Source organism: Agelaius tricolor, unplaced genomic scaffold, assembly GCF_023055355.1.
Source record: "Agelaius tricolor isolate 1412-34295 unplaced genomic scaffold, bAgeTri1.0.p SCAF_9, whole genome shotgun sequence".
Lineage (NCBI taxonomy): Eukaryota > Metazoa > Chordata > Aves > Passeriformes > Icteridae > Agelaius > Agelaius tricolor.
In genome coordinates this window covers 6714248-6731320 of record NW_027269269.1, presented here as the reverse complement: position 1 = coordinate 6731320, position 17073 = coordinate 6714248, and the positions used below count along the sequence as shown (strand labels likewise).

Below are 17073 nucleotides of genomic sequence, written 5' to 3'. Positions count from 1 at the left end.
GAGTACTGCACCGAGCTCTGGGGTCCTCAACACACAGAGGACACGTAACTGTTGGAGCAAGTTCATAGGAGGGACACCAGGATGATTGATTAAAGGGATGGAGCTCCTCCCCTATGAAGAAAGGCTGAGAGAATTGGGATTGCTCAGCCTGGAAAAGAGTAGCCTTGGGGTGACCTAATTGCAGCTGTTCAGTACCTGAAGGGGCGTACAGGATGGAGAGGCTATTCACAAGGGGAATGGCTTCCAGCTAAAAGAGGGAAGGTTTAGATTAAATATTAGGAAGAAATTCTTTACTGTGAGGGTAGCGAGGCACTGGAACAGGTTGCTCAGAGAATTTGTGGATGCCCCATCCCTGGAAGTGTTTAAGGACAGGTTGGGTGCAGCTCTGAGTGACCTGGTCTAGTGAAAGGTGTCTGCCCATGGCAGGTGACTAGAACCAGATGAACTTTAGGGTCCCTTCCAATCCAGGCCATTCTATTATTCTGTAATCCCTGGTGCCTACCACACAGATGAGAAGAAAATCTGTGATTCTCAAAGGAGACTAGTCAGGAAGTATCAATAGGATATAGACATAGCTTTGATGTAAAGCTCAGAGGGGAGGCTAAGGCCCAAACTGGGATCCTTGGTCATGGTCCAGAGACAAGATAGGATTGTTCTCCTAAGTTAGAAAGTGCTTCTTGGCACATCAGCCTATGAAACTTGCCTGCTCACCCCTGAGAATCTGCCTCTGCTTGATGTACTGGATGGGGGAACACCAAAGGAGCAGGATGCTGAAGACCCAAGGATGCAATTTGCTGTCTGTCTTTGATAGGGGAATTTGTGATGTTGTCTTGGCTCTGGGTGGTCTCACATGTTCCTTTAAGCTGTTATGATTAGCCACCATTTGCCTCTTCGCCCTCAGTTTTCAATTCACATTGGCTGGTTGGTTTGAATTTAAGGCAACTGGAACACACATCACCTCCAGTTTCCATGCCTCTGGCCCTTCTCACATATTTGTCAGCAAGCCATTTTGCAGAGCTTGCAGGAGACCACTGTGACACCAGGGGTAGGAAAACTGTTCTAAGCTTGGCTGTGTCAAGGCTGCTGTCTCCAAGTGCTTTGTGCCTGTCTTGAGGGCTGTGGAAAAAGGACATGAGCATGTGGCTGCACGGACAACCCAGGGCTTCTCTAGTTAGCTGCTGACAGTGCATGGGGTTGTTCTGCCCCTCAAGCACCCTCAGCCTCCCACCAGGTTCTCTCCAGGGGGAATCAGTTTTTTCTGTCTTACAGAAGAGAACAGGGGTTTTCAGGAGTTATTTTGTCCATGCCTGAGAGTGGCCTCAGTTAGTGTAAGTCATGCCTGCCTGCTGTGAAACTCAGCAAGTTTACACTGGTTCCAAATCTGACTGGAATAAATGAGTCCAGCAACAGCAGAGAACAGGGGATCCAGAGCCATAGCAAGAAGTTATAATCCCAGAACAGTACTCTCCTTCATTTGCTGGATAAAAAGACATGTCTGGGGGAGATATAAACATCAATTATCTAGCTGTAACCAAATACCAGTAAAAATAAAATAAACTCCTTAACATCAATGTAATACTAAGAATCAGGTGTTCTTTATTTGTCAGAAGGCATGAAGGAATATTTCCTTCAAAATACTGTGCCTGCTGAGTACAGGAAAGCTTCTGATTTTATACTGTATTTCACATACATATTCACTGATTGCCCCAGAATAAACATACATATATGATAGTCATGTCCCTGAAATCATTGACATATTTTCTCTCCCCTTTACACGTGTTCTTCTGTGCTGGGGGTCTCTTTGGTGGTCAGCACAAAGTCACACCTGAATGATCAGTGAACTAGTATAAGCTGGCAGAACTGGGGCTGGTTGCTTTCCAGCTCTCCTTCTTACACAATGGGCATTGTGCAGTTCCAAAGGCCAGTGGGTTTTAAAGAATAAGCATTGTGTTAGCTCTCCAGGTGTAGATGATTTTTCATCTGGCAACACACAGAGTGGGTCAGAAAGCCTTCCTTGATCACTGGTGTGAGTGCCCTTGTATTAATGGGTAGACTAAGCCTTCATATCCTTAGAGACTATTGTAAAAGCTTGACAGTGACTTTCTCCTTGTGTGAAATATCAGTGCTTTTGGAATGCTAAACTAATTTCTAATTCCAGCAGAGATACAGATAGATGGTGGGAACCTGCCTTTTGGAGCTGTCTGAACTGCAAATCAAAGAGAGATACTGGCACTTCATTTTGCATGTATAGGTGCAAGTTAAGAATAGAGAATAAAGTATTAAACATCACTGTCTAGCAACAGTATCTTTTGTGATCCTCTTCAATTTATTATGGATGTCTATAATCTCTGCCTTTGAGTCTTATACACAATAGAGATTAACTTCTATGTCACAGTTCTGTTCCATTATTTTTTAGGCACAGCAATGACAGCTCCTAGACATCTGAGTGATGAGAATTAGAAACTCTCATGACCAAAGAGAGAGAATTGCCTTTAGGGTAGATCATTGTGCGAGGCAATGCTTCCTATGTCATTTGGGTTAGGTCATCTGTGATGCTACTGAAAATTTAATCAATATAACCTTAATATCAGTGCCTAAACTTCAGAGAGGGATATCCACACAGGTGAACACATTCATAAGACCATGTACCTATCCAGGAAAAAGGTAAGCCTGAAATACCCAAATTGCAGCTGGGGGCTGCAGAGTGATGAATTACCTGCACAAGCAGTGGGACTTCTACATCAGTCTTGCACTGTGCCAGGAGTTAATTCCAGGACACCTTAGCTCACTGCTGCTCTTGGGATCAAAGTAGTTACAATATCTTTATTTTCTTCATATTAAACTGTCTGTTACAAACACTGCAATGGGGGAAATATTGTGGTTTAGAGAGAGCACATTTTATCAGTGTATCTCAGCTGCTCACTGTCGTATGACTGAGTCCCAATAGCCATGCTCCAGCAAGGACAAGCAATGCTTTGCCCATCATAAGGAATTCAGCTTCACAAAATCCCTGTACGTGGACAAATAACACCTACTTGTCATATTTGAGGAAAAGGAGGTGCCATGCAAAATAATGTAGGTTTAAGGTATGCCATGCATGGGAGAGGCCTGAATTCCCATGCTCTCCTTTCTTGCTTCAGCAATGAGGATGCTTTCCCCAAAAGACAAGTAGAATACCATCTGAGAATGAAATATCTTGGTTTACAACTGGCAAACACAAATTTTGGGTATGATCTCATTGTTTCGTCTCAGCTGCTGAAGCAGCCACTGCTCTGACATTGGCTGCATTTTGTGGTTTTCCGCATATATACGCACTGAATATGGAATACAATGTCTCATCTTGCTTAAAGCTACCACATCACCATCATCCTGCAACACTTGAAATCTGACCTTTAACCAATATCTGTGCCAATTTTGGCTGAAGTAGAGTTAATTTTCTTCATATTAGCCACTACGTGGTCGTGTTTTGGATCTGTGCTGGAAACAGTGTTGATAATACAGAGGTATTTTTGTTATTACTGAGAAGACCTTGCACCAAGCCAGCAGTGAGTAGGCTGGGGGTGCACAAGAAGTTGGAAGGGAGCAGAGTTGGGACCAACAAGGTATTCCAGACCTGATGGAATCATACTCAGCTTATAAAACTGGGAGAAGAAGGAGGAAATGGGGATGCATGGAGTGATGGTGTTTATCTTCCCAAATAACCATTAAATGTGATAGATCCCTTCCCTGGAGATGGCTAAACATCTACTTGCCTATGGGAAGTGGTGAATTAATTCCTTACTTTGTTTTGTTTGTATGTGAGGGTTTTTCTTTTCCTATTAAACTGTCTTTATCTCAGCCCATGACTTTCTTGATTTTACCCTTCTGATTCCCTCCTCCATCCCACCGTTGGGAGGGTGAAGGAGTCACTGGGGATGCTGAGTTGCCATCTGGGGCTAAACCACAACACCACCTAAGCGCAGAAAGTCAGATACCCCTGGCGGGGGGCAGCTTCCTCTGTTTAATGCCCAGCACTTTTTCTAGTTTCTAACGACTTAACCATTGTACCAAAACCTTTGGGTTTTGCCTCCTTGGTTATTTTTTCACCTGCATTCTTATTTCCTCAAGACCAAAGTCTCACTCCTCCTTCAAAACTTTCATTCTTGCAAGGCCCCCACAACTGAAGTCTTCACCACTGATGTCTGACTATACAATGAATAATAAGGGAAAAAAATCCCCAAAAACACAAAAGACCACTTCAAAGCCATTAGCACCAACATTTTTATGAACAGCCTCACATTATGGTGAGTGAAGGGCCATCATGATGGTGAGAGGTCTAGAGAGGAAGCTGTATGAAGAGCCACGGGGGTCACTTGGTCTGTTCAGCCTGGGGAAGAGGAGACTGAGGGGAAACCTCACTGCAGTCTGCAGCTTCCTTGTGAGGGAAAGAGGAGGGGCAGGCACTGATCTGTTCTCTGTGGTGCCCAGTGACAGGACAGGGGGGAATGGGCCTGAAGTTTTGTCAGGGAGGTTTAAGTTGGATATTTTGAAAAGGTTTTTCAACCAGAAGGTGGCTGGGCAGTGGAACAGGCTCTCCAGGGAGGTTGTCACAACACAAAGCCTGACAGAGTTCAAGAAGGACTTGTAAAATGTTCTGAGGCACATGGTGTGGTTCTTGGGGTCGTCCTGTGCAGGGACAGAAATTGGTCTTCAGTGATCTTTGTGGATCCCTTACAACTCAGGTGATTCTATTATTAATTGCCTTCCAGCTGACCCCTCTGTGTTATAACCAAGGGCCGTTCTGGGGTAAAAGCACGAGATTTCTCTTCTTGGTCTAAAAAGCAACAAGAGGTAGTGGACAACCTCCTTCTCCTGGTGCCAGGGTCCCTCCCAGTGCCGCCTCCCGCCGGGCAGAGCCTCCCGGCAGCCGCGGAGGATGAGGTGCAGCCGGTTCAGCACCCTGGAGAGCGCCGGGCCCGCACCGCTCCCGGTGCGACCGACTGGCGGCATTGGGACCCCGAGGCACAAATAACAACCCTCTCCGAGCTCCTGTAATTCCCCTGTTACAGCCCTTTGCTGCCGCTGAGTGCTGGAGCAATAGCAGTGGGGATGCTTGGTAACTATCTCCAAGAAAGCCCTGTTAATCAAATGAGGTAAATTTTAGTTGAGTTTCTGATGGAATTCAGAGCTTGGCAGTCGTGTTGAGGCCATGCCCTTCAGGGCTTTGGATCTGTACGGGGGACTTTTCACTCAGTTTGCCTGTCAGAGTTCACTGAGAGGCTGGACAATGCTCTCAGCCCTGTGTTTTAGTTTTACATATTGCTGCAAGCTGCAGGGTGTTGGATTTGAGGGTCCTTACAGGTCCCCTTCCAACTTGAAATAATTTATGATTCTATTCTATCAAGAGTTTCTTGAATAGGAGTTGGCTGTTGTGAATTCCCTCACCTTGGGAATATTCTGCCAAGGACCCTGCACTTCAAACCTGACAGATCCCAAAGAGACAGGAGCAGCCTGGAGGAAATAAAATCAGAGCAGCATTTGTCTTCCCTGAGGCAAGCATTTTCCATGCTGTGAAACACTGCTCTGGGTCACCTAAACACTTCCTAAATTCCATAAAGGCAAGTGCACATAGGTCTATTCACATCTCCTTGTTTCTTCCTGTAAGCAAATTACAGCAACATTAGCATTTCTCTCCATTGCAAAGTGTCCTCCTCTTCATTGAGCCAGGCTGGGAAGGCTGAGGCCTCTTAAACTCTGTGATTACTGCTTTCACAGGAACTCCTTAAGAGGTAGTATCCCTCTCCAAGCTAGGAGAGTGGTTATAAAGTATTCCTGATGGATTTTTGAACCCATTCCCTGGGACCACTGGCAGCATCTCTTGACATTGGTAGCCCCACACCTCTCAGCAATGTAGCATAGTAATCAACTACACCAGCCATTAGTTAGACTAAGAAAACTGCTCCAAAGTCTCTGTTGCTAACATCCAAACCCATTACTTTATGTGCAAGGAAAAGTTTTTTCTTTCTTTCTTCTTTGCTGTTATGTTGTATGTATTTGAAGGCTGTCAACAATCTTCCTTTGTCATATTTGGCCCATCCCCATTCCCAGTGAGGTGCCTGGTGTCTGCTGCTGGGGCTGGTCACATTGGTGCCCTGATGGTAGGTGAAGCAAGGTGCAATAACTCTTCAGAATACCTACTGAGATTTAGCAGTCTGTGGGTTAAGCTTCCTGCGGAGCCCCAGCAAGCCTACCCTCATATTCGTCAGGTCTTGAAGCCTTTTATTCTCCTTCTGCAGATTTGTCTAAACATTTTAAAATATCTGTTCTGTTTTCTTTCAAAACATCTTGTCCTTTTGAGTTTTACACTTCAGTTTTGCTTTGCCAAATGCCTTTCTTCATTTTATATGTCGCTATTATGTTTGCCATTTATTTGATGGACTGAGAGACTGCAAATAGCCAGTCTTTTTGCCTTTATTGCTATTACTCATGTGTTTTCTTCAGTTACCTTTTTCTTCAAGGTAAAGGGATCTATGTCTACCAGATTTCTTCTCAAGTCAAAACTGTTACAATGCTTTTTATTATTTTATTGCCCTCTGCAATTTTTCCGACACTGCCCACGGAGCTGATGTGTTCAGGGAACTCTCTGCAATTATTCCTGGATTTTTCCTGTATGCCAGTGTCTGCTGAGCTCATTATTTTGTGTTGGAATGTTCTTTCTCCCAGTGTATTCTCCTTCACATTTGTCAACTTTTAACTTTATCTACCATTTTATTACTTATGATTTGGCATTCAGATGACTTTCTGCAACCCCTCGTTTATGACATGTATACCACCAGAAAATTTTGCAGTCCTTCTGCTTTTCCTATAAATACATTAAACAGCAAAAGCTCTTGTGGACCTCCTTTTATTATGCAATTTCACTGTTCACTGCCACTCTCTTTCCATCTTTCACCCAGTTAAAGGGAGAAGTCCCCTCTCGCTCCCATCACAGTTTGTGGTTTTTAAAACTTATTGATTGGCTCACTTTTACTGTTTCAGAATTGTACTAGATACCAAGAGCAAGATTTCCCTTTGCTGAAGCCTTGCCGACTTTTCCACTTAGATTCATAGAACTGTATAATTTTTTAGATTGGAAAAAGTCTTTAAAATCATCAGCTCCAACCATCAACCTGGCACTGCCAAGTCCACCATTAAATCACGTCCCTGAATGCCACATCTACACTTTTTTTAAAGACCTCCAGAGAATTTGACTCCACCACTTCTCTGGACAGCCTGTTCCAATGCTTGACAACCCAAGGCAACTATGTGCCTTTGAATTCTGGTTTTCTGTGGTTTGGGGTTTTTTTGGAAATGGAGCTTCCTGGTCTGTAACTGCCCAGCTGTCCTCTGCTTTCCTCTTAAGAACTGATACTTTAACTGCCACCTCCCATTTCTCTGGTACCAGTCTGATGTGAGAAATAAGTTTCACTCCACAGTAACTTGGCAGGCAATTTCATATCCAAGCTCCTTTAAAATCACCAGGTGAACATCATCTGGTCCTGCTGATATATCACTGCTCATGCTGTTGGCTTCTGGCCCATCAGTTGAGACCATTACTCATTGCCTGCAGATAAAAGTTCTTGCATGGAAACTCTCATAATCTCTTCTACAGGGAGCAATGCTGCAGGTAATTAATATACCTTTCCTATACCAAACGTATTTTCTGAGCGCTCCTGCTCTGTATCTATCATCTGCAAACCCTGCAGTCTCCTGGCAGGTTGCCTGCTTCTGGTGTATTTTATTTTTAGCTTTTTAATGCATCTGCTGTGCTGTTAATCAACAGTTTTCTTGCCCTCCTTACAACCTTTTATTTAACTTTCCTGAGTTCTCTTCAGTTTTGCCAATGTAGATATATTTTCTGTGTTTTAAGCAGCAGTATTTTATTCATAACTCCTCCCTGTGCTTTGCTGATTCTTCTTTCAGCCTTCCTAGTTCCATAAGGAAGTTTCCCTCATGCACATTGTGGTCACTGTCACACCATCATTTTACAAAAGTAACACTTGATCCTGATCCCATGTTCTGTTAATGGCTGCACAGCTTCTCCTTCTGTGACATCTGAGTGCCCAAGGGGAAATAATTTATGTTGCTTAAAAATGTAGCAGGAATTAGAGACCAGTTTGAACTTTTCCCACTTTGTGGAGGTGGTGCAAAGCTGGATTTTTCTATGGCCACAGTGCTTTCTGCCTTACAGCCTCCCTGGTGTCTTATTCTGGTTGACACTTTAGTCCTAATTGCACTTTTCCTATTTTTGAAATGTCAGGCTAGAGGGTTATTATATATATATTTTTAACAGTGAGTTTATTTTGATAAAGATTTCTTTAATGCATGCGGCACCTTCTTTACTGATGTTGTCATCTTTGTCTTTCTGATATTTGCATTACCACCATGTCCTATGGTCTTTTTCTGTTTCTGGCTAAATGGGCCTTTATTTGTTGAAATTTCTGATTGTTTTTTCTTTTTCCCATCTGAATTTCATTGACTTGCACTCTGTTCTATGTTGGGGAATGCAGTATGGTATGATTTAAATCTATAAACTGAGAACTACACATTTGGAGCTGGCTGTTTATGCAGACAAGTTTTCCCCAAGCCTGAAAGGGAGTTTTCAGTAATTTCAGAGCTCAGCTGAGTGCAGCCTAAGAAGAGACAAGAGCCAAAACTCCCCACCAAGGCTGCAAAAAGGAGTACAACTCTGGGACAACAGGTATAATTTCCCACTTATTAATCTCACAGGAGACTTTATTTAGCCTCATTATGACATGGAATTGACTGTATCTGATGAGACAGTTTCAGTTTCACACTTTTCTTGATACACAGGTAAAAATGCAGCTGAAGTACCCAGAGGGATCATTAAGTAGGGAAGTTTCCCAGACTGAAAAAAGGAAAAAAACCAAGGCTTAGTGTTTTCAATGCTTACTATCTTCTGACTTCACTTAGATTTAAACCACTTTAAAAAATAGGCTAGATTTAAAATTCTATTTTAAATAGAATAGAACAAAATTCTGTTCTAAACTGTAAAAACAAATCTGCTGCAAAAGAAGTCTATTAAACTCATTTAATTGTTATTACCTATTTTGTTCTAAGCCAAGTAAGTTTTAGAACCTAGTAATTTGAAAGCATATTTTGAAATAGATGTATATATTTAAATTGTGAGGCTTACTGTTTCTGAATAATAGCTTCATTAAAGCTTCATTATTGCTTATAGTGAAATTCTTTTATTAAAATTTGTGTTGAAGTGGAAGATCTAAAGCTACTTCTGGTGTATCTCTTCCAGGTGATGCTAAAACAGAACCCTGTGGAGGGCAGATCAGAACCAGAGAGACACAGAGGGGCAGATCCTTGTCTGACATAACCAGGCCCAGCTCCACTGGAGCACACTGGGGAAAAGGCTTGCAGCAAGCCAGAGCAGATCCTAACATGGTAACAAGGCTCGGGTCAGTCCTACTGGAACTGGCAGTCACCAGTGAAACTGTACTGCAAGTATTAAAAAATCATGCCCCTGCTTTTAGCTATGCCAAGAGATGTCTGAGAACAACAAGCTGAGCAGCAAAAGGGTTGAATACAGCAGGGAAAAGAAGTACATGCAAAATCCATCCTAGATTATTTATTGCTCAACGTGTCCCGTAGTTTTGATTAAGGAATTGGGTCACTCCCACTAGATATTTTGGGTGATGCATCTGGGCCAGGCTGTCACAGTGACGTGCAAGCCCACACAAACGCCATGTGCATGTAAAAATATGCAGATTTCTATAAGCACAAGGTAGGATCTTCTCCAGGAGCCCTCCTCCCAAGGCACATATCCATGAGGGATTAAGTCCCTCCTGAGCAACTGATACCTGGATCACCATCAATATCCCAACCCCATCAATTTGATCTTCAGGTCACCTGAGCCACACTTGCTCCAGGCCTTCATACACGTGGCAGGGACAGCAGGGTGGGGCAGACATGAACAGGGCAGGACATTGTTCTAGTATTCTGTGTACATCTCTGGCCACGAGGCTGAGACAATCCCCACAAAACCCACTGCCTGCTTCCCAAGAGGGCAGAGTTGAAACACAAGGAAAACAGCCATTTGGAAGAGAGGCACAGCTCTGGCAGCTCATCTGGGTACACCAAAAGGCATAAATGCAAAACCAAAAGATTAAGGCACATCCAGGCACATACAGAAACCTTCCTGAGCCCTGCCATACAAGCTGTAGAAGAAGGAAGCATGAGTCTACATTTACCTAACAACTGCTGCCAAAACCGAATTATTACTCATCTCCTTCATCCACCCACTACAGCCAAGAACTGGAAAGTACAAGTGGAACACAGCACACACAGTGGGACAAGATGGCCACCTCTGTTCGTCCCATTTACAAATTTATGCTTCTTTGCACTCCCTCACAGATCAGCCCAGTGTGAGTAGAGATTGGCATTAGCTGATAAGCATAGCAGAGCCTGCTTGAAAATGCTGTCATCTCTCTGCAGAAGCTGCCAGCTGAACTGTTAAGCTGGGAGGTCAGAGCTGATTGGCTTGAGCAGCAGCTGTATGTGGCCCTGAGAAACGTGCCAAAGGCTTTTCCAGCTCAGACCCGTAATCTGTGGGTAAGCCCAGCACACAGGGGGCAAACCAGCTCAGCTGTGCAGGTGAAGAGTGATTTAGGAGTCCCCACAATGGCCAGCCAGCAAGTCAGCACCTGTCAGTCTTCTTGATCCCTTCTAGCTCACTGCACCAGCAAAATATAGATTATGATTGTGCCAAGTTCTTCTTGAATTGCAAGGGCATCTATTGCCTCTGGCATGCTTCCAAATGCAGTTGTATAAATAGAGCTGTGCTGGACTTGCTACATAGCGAGGAAGTTATTTATGCTTCACATTTTTTTTGGCATGACCCAGAGAAAGATTCTGTACATACACAGGAACACTGCCTTGATAAGGCTGAGAACTTTTGGATTTTCTTCTTTTTCTTTGTCATCTGCTGAAGACATACACAGCACTTACACATTTCATGTTATATATTTCCATCTGCTGAACACAGAGCTTACACAGTGTGCCATTTTTTCCCCTCACAGAAAACTGAATTTTGAGTGAATCTTTGCAAACTAAAAAATGTCACTAAGAAAATGTTTGTAATCAATCCACTTAGGAAGCAGCACATGCAGGTCCTTGATGTCAGCCACTTCTTTTTCCCATACTCACCTCTGTCTCATTGCATGACAATTTCCTACCTTGTGATTTGGAGGTAGCACACCATGAGAGTGATTGGTTATGCAACATGGGATAGAGAGCCTGCCTGGCCTGGAGCCTGGGCAATGAAGGAGAAGGGGGCACAGGTCACATAGCCTACAGCAGCTTTGACACATCATTCAAAAGCAAAATGGACACAGTTGGTTTTCATACATGACATTTGACTTTGACAAATTTTATTTTTCCTTGGTAAAAACAATTTTCTTGAAAAAAAAAATAGAGAAACTGGTTTCAACTGAAAACATACTGGATTGGTAAAAGTATTCTGGTAGACCCCACTGAACAATTTTCTAATGATTAGCCAAAGTTTCAGATCTTGGTGCCTAAATTTGTTCTAGGTTGGTACGCAGGCCCATAAACTAGCAGTCTAATTTTTCCCAAAAGCCTGCTGAACATTCTATGTCTTGAGCTTCTCTGGAATGAGGTACTTAAGGCTTAGCAATTCCACATGACCAGGCCTAGACTCAAGCTCCTGAAATCTGAACATCTAGAATTAGGTAGCTACAGTCTGACCTAAAGCCCAGTAAAGGGAATGGAGAGATTGCTGCTGGACTTCTGCCTCTGTGTGTGGCTAATTCATCCATGCTTAGGTGGCAGAGTAAAAATTACCTCGTTTGAGTCAGGTCAGTCCTAAGCAACCACTGTTTTGCTCATCGTAAGCAGCTCCTGCTGCACAGAGTGCCTTTAGCAAAGGAGGTGGGATGGCAGAGGGATGGGGTATGTGAGAAACAACTGCTCACTTTGAAAATTTAAAAAGGTTTATTAAACCTTGACAAAAATACAACAAAGGACTACATAAGGAAAAAGCTGCAGCGCTGGGAACTGCCCCTCGTACATACCACATGGCCAGTTCATCTTCAAGATGGATGCTCAGTCCTTCATACCCCTGGGGGTTGCATCAGCCAGCCCTGGCCCCTCCCAAAGTCTGTCAGTCGGCTCTTCTTTGCCATTTATTGGTGGAAACCATTTTCTTGTAACTTGATTGGAGGTCAGGCATTGCCATGCCGCACCCCCTAAGCACCAAGCTTTTCCCATTCCCAACTTCCCCATGCAAGGGGCACATGTGCAACCTTCTTTTTACCTGTCCTAGACAACCCAGGCTGTCTGATGGCCACAATACAGGGGGGGAAAGGAACTATGGGGAGAACAGAGGACATCTAAACTACAATAACATAACTATACATCACTACAGCTTTTCTTAATATTCACACAATAGTTATCTTTTAATTGTGAGAGCCAACCATCTCATTTTCCATCTATAACAGGGTAGTAAAGTGTCACCTGGGCAATCCTCCTCACGGGCAAGAACTGTGCTGCATTGATGCCCTGGGCATGCTGTGTAAAACTGCCAAATGCTGACATACAAATGCACAGGAGGGGCCAAGCAGCTGGAAAGCTGCTCTGCAGAGGACCTGAGGCTCACTGGGTACACCATGAACCATGAACCATGAACCATGAACCAAAAATGGGTCCTTGCAGCAGAAGCCAAAGAGCCTCCTGGGCTGCACCAGGCAGAACATTGGCAGTAGACTGAGGGAGGTGATCCTTCTTTTCTGCTCAGTGCTGGAGGCACATCTGGAATGCTGTGTCCAGAGCTGGACTTTCCAGTACAAGAGAGACATGCAGAGGGTCAAAGAAAAGGGTCATGAAGATGAGGAAGCATCTGATGAAAAAAGGCTAAAGTAGCTGGGACTGTTCAGCCTGGACATGGCTTAGAGGGGTCTTCTCAGTGTATGTAAACACCTGGTGGGTGAGAATGAACAAGACAGGGCCAGACCCTTCTCAGTGGTCCCCAACAGCGAGACAAGAGGAAATGGGAACTAACTCAACAGCAGGAAATACATTTAAACATAAGGAAACTCTTTTTTCCTGTGAGGACAGTCAAGCACTGGAACACTTTATCCAGGGAGGCTACAGGGGCTAGAGCCCTTACACTAAAGTATTGTCCTAATGAACATTTTGAATAATGAAAAGTATTGTTCTAATGAAAATTTTGCCTAAAATAATTTGACTGATAAACTAAGACAAATCACTGTTAGCCCAAAAGTCCTCTGATGTTCTCCATCTCCTTTATACTGCAGAAGGATGGAAAATCATGACAACATGCATCTCCACAAAGCCATCTCTCATCCAGGGATTCTTTGGTGAACAAGAAGGTAATGGACAGAGTTTGAACCTTAAGGGTCACACCAAACACCTACATTAAGTTCCCTCAAACTAGGAAATTTTGTATTTACATATCTGTATTTGGTTGAAGTTCTTTGATATTAATGCGCCTGTACACCTACAAAATGCTGTCTCTTCACAGCATCTGGCACTAAATGTTGAATTGTCTTTTTCCTCAGTTTCAGGCAAATTACCTAGGCAAGTAATTTATCTCATTCAAAATTTTCTTGAAACCTAGAAATGCCTGAAAAGAGACCCATTTAGGCTGGTATTCTCACTTTTAGGAACTTGTTCGAGGTGATTTACTTTAATCATATTGTCAAAGTCAGATGCATGGTGACTCTGAAAAAGATTGCTGACTAAAAGTTGTGGATGGCCCAAACTCTCCAGAATATTTTCTTAGCATCTTTCAGCACAAATACAGGCTGGGTAGAGAATGGATTGACAGCAGCCCTGAGGAGAACGACTTGGGGGCATCAGATAATGAGAACTGAACACAACCAAGCACTCACATCTCAGAAAGCCAAATGTGTCCTGGGCTGCATCCAATGGTGGGCAGCAGGGCCAGGGAGGGGATTCTGCCCCTCTGCTCTGCTCAGAGCCCACCTGCAGGGCTGCACCAGCTCTGGGGCACCAGCACAGGGAGGACAGGGACCTGCTGGAGCTGGTACAGAGGAGGCTACAAAGATGATCAGCAGCCTGGAGTACCTCTTCTATGAAGACCAGCTGAGAGAGCTGTTCAGCCTGGAGAAGAGAAGGCTTTGGGAATGCCTCCTACAGCCTTCCAGTACCTAAAGGGGTCTGCAGGAGAGCTGGAGAGGAACATTCTACCAAGGGCATGTAGTGATAGGACAAGGAGGATGGATCTAAAGTGAAGGAGTGGTCTAGTGGAAGGTGTCCCTGCCCTCGGCAGAGGGAGCTGGAACTAGATGAACTTTAAGGTCCCTTGCAAACCAAGCCATTCTGTGAATTCAGTTTTCACTGCACACTGAAAACTGCTAGGATCACCTTGAAGTGTTTCTGAACCACTGCTGGTTCAGACAGTGAAGACTACACCTCTGGTTTTTTATTTGCTAGACTGGGATGAGCCCATGGTATTGCTCTCTTCTGGGAGTTACAGCCAGTGAAAGATTCTCATCTTTCATACTGAATTATCAAGTATTCATGGTATTTATAAATAGATTTTCCATGTCCTTCTCTAGCCATTGCTTGCAGGTCTCAGCCAAGCTTTTGAACACAAACAGCCCATGTGCAATACCGATAAAAGAGCAGCATCTGGTGCAAGGTGGGCTGCAGAGAAAGGCTGTGTCCATTGCTGATAGAAGTTCATTTCAATGTCTCAGCACTTTTTTTTTCTGAAAATTTGCCATCCCCAGAAGTTCTGGAGGCAAGTTTGCTCATTTGCAGTCAAGAATAAACAAGAGGTGGCTTTTTAGCATTGCACTGCAGTGGGGATTTCCCTGACTGGGAGAGTGAGAGGCACAAACTGCAAGACTGCAGGCCCAGACAGACAGTACAAATGACACAGAGCAAGGGCTCATTTATTAGCAAACTTGAAGCAACACAAACCCTTAATAAGTGGTTCTAACAGAATATTTGCTATTTTCCCAAAACCCAGGCCCAAATCCCACCTGTGAGGGCCAGCTCTGCCTCACCATCAAAGACCTGGGTAGCCCAGCACAGCCCTGCTCCTTCCAGGCTCCTGGAAGGGAAAGAGACATGTATCAGCATCATGGCACATACTAAACTGCCTTCCTACAGGAAGCTCTACTTTGTAGAGGATGCTGATTCTCTGAAGCCATTAAAATGACAGATGGGGAATTCCTGGGAGGAGTTTGATTACTGATTTCACAAGCCCAGGAACTGTGGGCTCTTCAAGCTGGCTCAAGATGCTTTAGCAGGCGACGACACCGTGACAGCAACCCAGACACAGTCACACCTCAGCCTCCTGAGGCTGGCCACGGCTGTGCCGTGACACCTGGCGTGTCCCACTGGGAATGCTGCTCTGGGCAAGGCTCATGGCTGGGCTGGGGTGCCAGCAGGAACCTACGCCTGCAATTGGCCAGGCTCATCCCTGCAGGCACTGCTCCAAAAATAGCTTGGCCCAAAATAAAACTGTGGGAATCCCTGCCCAAAATCGAGCGTCAGAAAACGCGATTATTGACGATGTCCCAGTGGGACAAAGGCTCTCTTTGAAGTCTGTGTCCACAGGCACCAAGGGTGTAAGTCTCTCTGGACAGAAAATCACCCAAACAGGTCATATATGTGGTTACATGTCTGTTATGCTGCAGGGTTTCCATTCTACAGCACTTTTTAAAAAATACAAATTGAAATGTAAGTTGGAGGAACAAGCAAACCACCCCACTTTCATATCACACTGTACCACAGCTATTATTGGCTCAGGTCAGGAGAGGGATAAGGAATGTTCCAAAAAATGGTTTTACATGGTCTTTATTTAAACAAAATGTGCAAGTGGAAGCAGAGGTTTCACATTCCTTTTCTCTAAGCAAGTTTATGCCTTTTACATTGGATAATACAGGCTCTTACATTACATATTGCAATTTTACACCCTCCAGAACCCAACACTGATGCCAAACAAGCCAGCATGGTGGGCTGGGAGTACAGCACTCACAGAAACTAGCACAGAGGAGACAGCCACATCAAGCTGTTCCTAAGCATCTTACACTTTACAGCTGGATCACTGCAGACTGAAAGAATTACACCATCACAGACCCATTGCAAACATTAGCACAGGCAACAGATAGGAGAGAGTGAAAAATAAAGATTCATAACATCTTCAATTGACTGAAAGCTAATTGATGTGGCATGCTGTGGGTGCCACTGATGTCTGCCACTGAAATCACCTCCAGGGTTTCTGAGAGTCTTTCAATCCTGATAGGACTTCACAAGGAGCCACATGAGGATTACAGTAACCAGGACAACCATGAAGTTGAGGCAAATTTCTCGTGTGGAAAGTTCCATTTTTTGGGAGTAATGAGGAGAGAGCAGAGGTCAGCAGGCAGAGCAAAGGCAAAACTCCAGTGACTTGCTTGGATGTGTCCTTGAGTTCAACCTTCAGGTCACAGGATCTTAAAAAAAAAAAAAAAGAAAAAGAAAAATACGTAAAGGACAGATGCATGAAGGTGGCAGATTCCGTAGAGATTTTTATGTCAGTCTAAATAAATGTTGTTTCAGTGGCCAGGAGTCAGTAAGCACTGGGGTGCTAAGAAGTAAAAGCCATCTTTGGCAGCTTATCACCTTCTTTGATTTCCAGCAAGGACCTTCCCAGTGTCACCCCAAAATAGAGTACACAGGGGTGGGCAGTCTGTGTAAATCAATGCTGCTTTCTGCAAGTGTTTTCAAATAAATAATGCCCAAGACCCATTTCAACAAGTATACATCGTAAATAGACTGCTCTTAAGAGTTTTTAAATTCCTATATTTGTAGGTATATTGTTTTTAAAAAATTAAGTGCAAACTATTATTTTATAGAAAAAGATTAATAAATGTGAATTATTTGCTACTACTAAAAGTACTAAAAGGAGAACCTAAGGTTAGACATTTTAATTTCTGAAGAACTTCACATATTTTGTGAGTCATTTCCACAAATGAAATAGTATTTTCTCAATAAACTTCTGCCTCTCCTGAAATTTCAAGGAAAAAT

At 43.8% G+C, this 17073-nt stretch overlaps 1 protein-coding gene across 1 annotated transcript; it reads right to left on the bottom strand.

Annotated features, from left to right (window-relative positions):
- Positions 1-16208: 16208 nt before the first annotated feature.
- SLN (sarcolipin) lies at positions 16209-16719 on the bottom strand. Its single transcript, XM_071433839.1, has one exon. The coding sequence runs from the start codon at positions 16390-16392 to the stop codon at positions 16297-16299; it is 96 nt and encodes a 31-aa protein (XP_071289940.1). The 5' UTR covers positions 16393-16719; the 3' UTR covers positions 16209-16296.
- Between the last annotated feature and the right edge of the window lie 354 nt (positions 16720-17073).

Excerpts from the sequence above, each read along its gene's own strand:
- SLN (XM_071433839.1), bottom strand. The coding sequence starts at position 16,392 with ATGGAACTTTCCACACGAGAAATTTGCCTCAACTTCATGGTTGTCCTG.